This window comes from Pinus tabuliformis, chromosome 1_1, assembly GCF_031772625.1.
Source record: "Pinus tabuliformis cultivar Carrire ecotype Pingquan chromosome 1_1, CPIR1, whole genome shotgun sequence".
NCBI lineage: Eukaryota > Viridiplantae > Streptophyta > Pinopsida > Pinales > Pinaceae > Pinus > Pinus tabuliformis.
Genome location: NC_142297.1, coordinates 935,978,551 through 935,983,839, shown reverse-complemented (window position 1 = coordinate 935,983,839; position 5,289 = coordinate 935,978,551). Strand labels below are relative to the sequence as shown.

The 5,289-nt window shown below is 33.7% G+C and overlaps 1 protein-coding gene across 1 annotated transcript; it reads left to right on the top strand.

The window, feature by feature from the left end:
* Positions 1–297: 297 nt before the first annotated feature.
* Positions 298–3,105, top strand: LOC149217539 (cysteine-rich receptor-like protein kinase 2). The gene is made up of 9 exons (XM_089390264.1): positions 298–760; positions 870–914; positions 1,023–1,067; positions 1,178–1,222; positions 1,339–1,464; positions 1,556–1,695; positions 2,065–2,339; positions 2,476–2,623; positions 2,728–3,105. Exons 1-9 carry the CDS (start codon positions 298–300, stop codon positions 3,103–3,105), a joined length of 1,665 nt encoding a protein of 554 aa, XP_089246390.1.
* The last annotated feature ends 2,184 nt before the right edge of the window (positions 3,106–5,289 follow it).

The following is a 5,289-nucleotide window of genomic DNA, read 5'->3' as shown; positions in this document are numbered from 1 at the left end:
CGGTTGTGGGAATAGTCAGTATATAAATGGTAGCCTCTTCCAGCATCATCTTAACCAGGTTTTGGAATCATTGGTGCTCAACATTTCTACTAGTGGTTTCAATACCTCTAGTGTTGAGGGGCAAAACAGTAATGATTCTGTTTATGGGCTTCTCCAGTGCAGGGGAGATTTAAATACCTCTCTCCGCCAACAGTGCGCAACCACGATAAAAACAATGCTTCTTGAGAAATGTCAAAACAGTGCAGGGGAGATTTAAATACCTCTCTCCGCCAACAGTGCGCAACCACGATAAAAACAATGCTTCTTGAGAAATGTCAAAACAGTACTTCTGGATTCATTCAACTGGACGACTGCTTCTTACATTATGACGATCATTATTTTTACAATTATAGTGAGGGTATCCAGCCTTATGCTTCTAAATGCAACGCGCAGACCGTTACCCCGCCTGAAACGTTCGATTCTGATGTTTTAAACGTGCTCTCAAATATTAGCGAAACAGCCGTACGAAATCCCAACCATTTTGCTGCACATGAATTCCAATCGTATGCTTCGCCTTATTGGAAAATCCTTGGCTTAGCCCAGTGTTGGAGAGATCTGTCCCAAGCGAGCTGCCAGTCTTGCTTATCTGCTCTCTCAAATATAACATTTGATCAGTCAAACGGATGCCCATACAGGTCATTTGGAGCAGATTTCTATAGTATGGGCTGCGAGCTGCGTTACGAGATTTATTCCTTTCTATTGTCTCCGCCTCCATCATCCGGTATGTTCCTTCACATAGAGTTTACATTTTACAATGATGTTTTGTACATTTTGGTGAAATTAAACATGAGGCCCAATTTAATGCTAACACTTCGTGTGCAAATTGGCAGAGGGCACTAATGCTCCTATCCCCTTGACACCGGTTCCATCATCAGGTATCATCCTTCACATAAGAATAAACTGTTTTTGTACATTTTGGTGAAATTATACATTAAATTATACATGCCCAATTTAATGCTGAGGCTTCCTATGCAAATTGGCAGAGAGCCGTCATGCTCCTATCCCCTCGCCACCGGCTGCATCATCTGGTATCATCCTTCACATATTTTACAATGATAAGAATAAACTAGTTTTTGTACATTTTGGTGAAATTAAACATGCCCGATTTAATGGTGAGGCTTCGTGTGCAAATTGGCAGACGGCACTCATACTCCTATCCCCTCGCCACCGGCTCCATCATCCGGTATCATCCTTCACATATTTACAATCATAAGAATAAAGTTATAAACTAGTTTTGTACATTTTGGTGAAATTTAACATGGCCAATTTAATCGTGAGGCTTTGTGTGAAAATTGGCAGAAGGCAAAAAACATAATGTGCTTGTGATAACTCTGGGCGCAGTAGCCGCTTCGGTTGGATTAATTGCAGCCATAGGCCTATTTCGTTTTCGCCCAAAACGTTGGGAACGGATTTCTCGAACCAGAGGTTCCAAAATTGCTCAATCATTCAGTGTGCACCTTATTAGCTTCTATGTGGTGAACTCTTCGCCTATTTCATTATGTAATTGCTTTCGCAGGTGAGGAAGGAGAAGATAGCTTATCGCCTCCTATCGCGAATCTTGAACTCATTTTCAAATACGATACTCTAAGGCAGGCTACCTCCGATTTTAAAGCAGAAAACAAACTTGGTGAAGGAGGGTTTGGATCTGTCTTCAAGGTAAGGGCCTAGAATCATTGCCTTCCATTGAATTACATACTAGTAGGTTATAATGGAGAACAAAAAATAATTTTGAATTTCATTGATCTTGAGGGGGTTCTACCTGATGGTAGAGAGGTTGCAATTAAACGGCTGAATATAGGTTCAAGGCAAGGAGACAACGAATTTTTGAATGAAGCAAATCAGATAACTCGTGTTCAGCACAGGAATCTAGTGAGATTGCTTGGTTGCTCTGTTCAAAGATCAGAAAGGCTGCTAGTTTACGAATACCTCCACAACAGTAGTCTCGACAAGATTATATTCGGTTTGTTCTCGCTTGCTCTTTAACTGCTTAATCTCTGCTTGAATTGTTCGAGTTTGTGCACGTAGCTTCTTGACTCTTTTACTGTCTCTGATGCAATAATTGTAGATACAACAAAATGCCATTTACTTAACTGGACAGCCAGGTATGAAATCATAGTTGGAACTGCGCGTGGGCTTGCCTATCTTCACGAGGAGTCTGAGATTCGAATCATCCACAGAGATATCAAAGCAAGCAATATCTTACTAGACAATAAATACCGACCCAAAATAGCAGACTTTGGCTTAGCCAGACTATTTGCAGAAGATGAGAGCCATGTTAGCACCAGGGTTGCAGGAACTTTGTAAGAAGTCTCTCTACAGTTCAATCTCTTGATGTCCCAAACTCTATTTAATAAATTACGGGATATTAATCAATTACAATAGAGAAACGATCATATAATTTTTAGAGGGTTAAGAGATGAAGATTTGATTGTGCAGTGGTTACATTGCGCCTGAGTACGCCTTACACGGACAGTTGACAGAGAAAGCAGATGTATTCAGCTTTGGAGTGCTTCTACTCGAGATTATCAGCGGAAGAAAGAAGTACTACAGTGTCTCTCAAGACATGGAGTTTCTCATTGAAGTTGTAGGGCACATGTGGACCTCATCTTTAAAGTAGAATTTTTTTTAAAACTATGATTCCATGTTAACTAATGTTTTATGGTTTTGTGGATATTGGTCAATTAGCAGACATGGAGACTGTATACCGTAGAGAAAGCATGGGAAGTTATGGATCCGACATTGGAGGGCAGTTACTCGTGCGAAGAAGGGATCAGAGTGATTAAAATTGGTCTTCTGTGCACTCAAGGAGGCGCGATGTTGAGGCCTTCGATGTCCCATGTGGTGATGATGCTGATAGGTGAGCAACAACAAATTCCTTCACCCACAAGGCCGCGTTTCGTAGATGAGCAGAGTGTACTGGAAGGTGCTACATTTACTCCTATTCAAGACCTTAACATCACGTCAAGCAACGCTCAGTCGTTGGAAGTAGCGACTTATTCTAGGACACCTTTTAATGTCGACTCTGCATGTGGTAATCTTTCAATAAGCATTATGGAGGCAAGGTGAAAATCAGGCGGTGCCTTGCTATCATATTTATCACCATTGATTATGATAAAGCGTGATAAAGCGGTATTTACCCTTCTCATGCTATGGTTTTGAGACAATTAAGCATCAAAAGTCACTCTACTTGGTTTCATGGATTATGATGAGTCAGAGCGTTTGATGATGTAGATTCATTATTGGATATTACATTTGAGCCTGTATAATTAGTAAATTCATTTATAATTTGTAAATTATTAATTAAAATATAATTTGTGAATTATCTGTTGAATAGTAAGGTAAATTTCAAGATTTTTTATTTATTTTAAAATAATTCAAATTTTAAAATATTGGCAAATGCTTTTGAGCTATTTTGTAAATTTTTTTACTAAGTTATATAAAATATAAGTTAAAACAATATTGAATTAGTAGTTTTAAGTTAAAACAATATTGAATTCATTTATAAAATATTAGACAATAATTTTAGCTATTTTTATATTCTTTTATTTATTGAGATTTTTCATACCATGTCACTTGGAAGTGTGAGATTTTTCATACCATGTCACTTGGAAGTGTGGATTTAATAGGACTTTCTATAATTTGAGATAATAGTTATATAATTTGAGAAAGGTTGTGATATTTTCCACATCTCATCTATAATGTTTTTGGATCTATTTTAAGAGATTATTCACTTTTGATAGGTTTCACTCATAATTTATAGAAAATTTTCATTTAGAATAGCCATGTTTCTATATTTAAAAAAACTTCTATTTTTTTTATTGTTACAGATTTATAAAAATTGATTGAGAATCTCAATAATCTATAAATCTGAAAACCACCTTTCTTTATTAATAAAAATATTCATCTTTCTTAAAACTATTTCACTTGAACCACCATATATATAAACCATATAACATAATAATTTAATTTTAAAAATATTCAATCATCTTTTTCTACATTAAAATTATTTAAACAATAATATATTTAATGATAAATAAATATGCAAACCAAACCAAACAAAAGAATTGGCTTCTTTTCAAATCATAGCATTGGGGTATAGACATATGAATTGAGGTTATGCATCTTAATATTTGTAGTATAGATAGAATGTTTAATTAATGTAATTATATACCAATATATTTAGTTTTTATAATTTATGTTTAATTAATGTAATTATTTATAAATATATTTAGTTTTATATTAGTTTAAATATTGTGCCGTGGATGCACTTTAAGTTTTTCTTCTGATTGGCATCGCAGAGGTTGACGAGAGACCGAAACCTAAGCGTAATCCATTGTAAATTTTGGAATAACCGAAACATAAATTTTGTAATAATACAATGGTGGAATAACTTGAAACATAAATTTTGTAATAATTTTAGATTTTAATGGGAAATTGGCTTTGTTTTCGCTTTAGTCCATCTTATTCTAAAATATTTTAAAATTTAATTAAATAAAAAATATTAATATATTTTAAAATGGATATTCAAGATAGAGAGACTATATTTTTTCTTTTAAAGGTTATAAAATAATAATTGTATTTAAAAATGTAACGATGTATAGAAGGATAAAAGAGTTAAAAAGATCATCTGCAAAAATATATTATTAAATATAACAAATTTTTATTTTAAGTGGTGTATTTTTTCAAAATATTTAGGGATGTAATTTTCTAGATGATTTTCCCAAATATTCTATTTTTCAATGTATTTCATTTCTTCATAGCATTTTTGTTAAAGATTATCAAACCAGTTTCGAATTGTGATATGAAAAATTGGAGGCTTCTCAATTCTATGGAGATTATAAGTACACCATTATGGATGAATTCTTGGATACTTGTCTCATTTCAACACCAGAGTTGAAACTCATGTCATTAAGTTAATGTTGGAGGGAATGGAAAGTTTGAAGAATGGCAAGTTCATGACTTGAGTTAAATAATCCTAGGTTCCAGCAATGTAGAGTGATGAAAGGTTTTTCATAATTTAATTATTTTTTAGAAATTGTGATTGCTTATAAATAATTTATTTAGAGCTTGTAGAAATTAATGAAATGATGTTTGGTATGTGCATTTTCAAATCAACAATGTTATAAAAAATAGTCTTCTATGATACACATTTTAAGGAATTTTTTTATTATATAAATATTTCTAAAAAATATTATATATGTTATTTAAAATTTATATGTACTGAAATTACAAAACCACGAAAATATCATT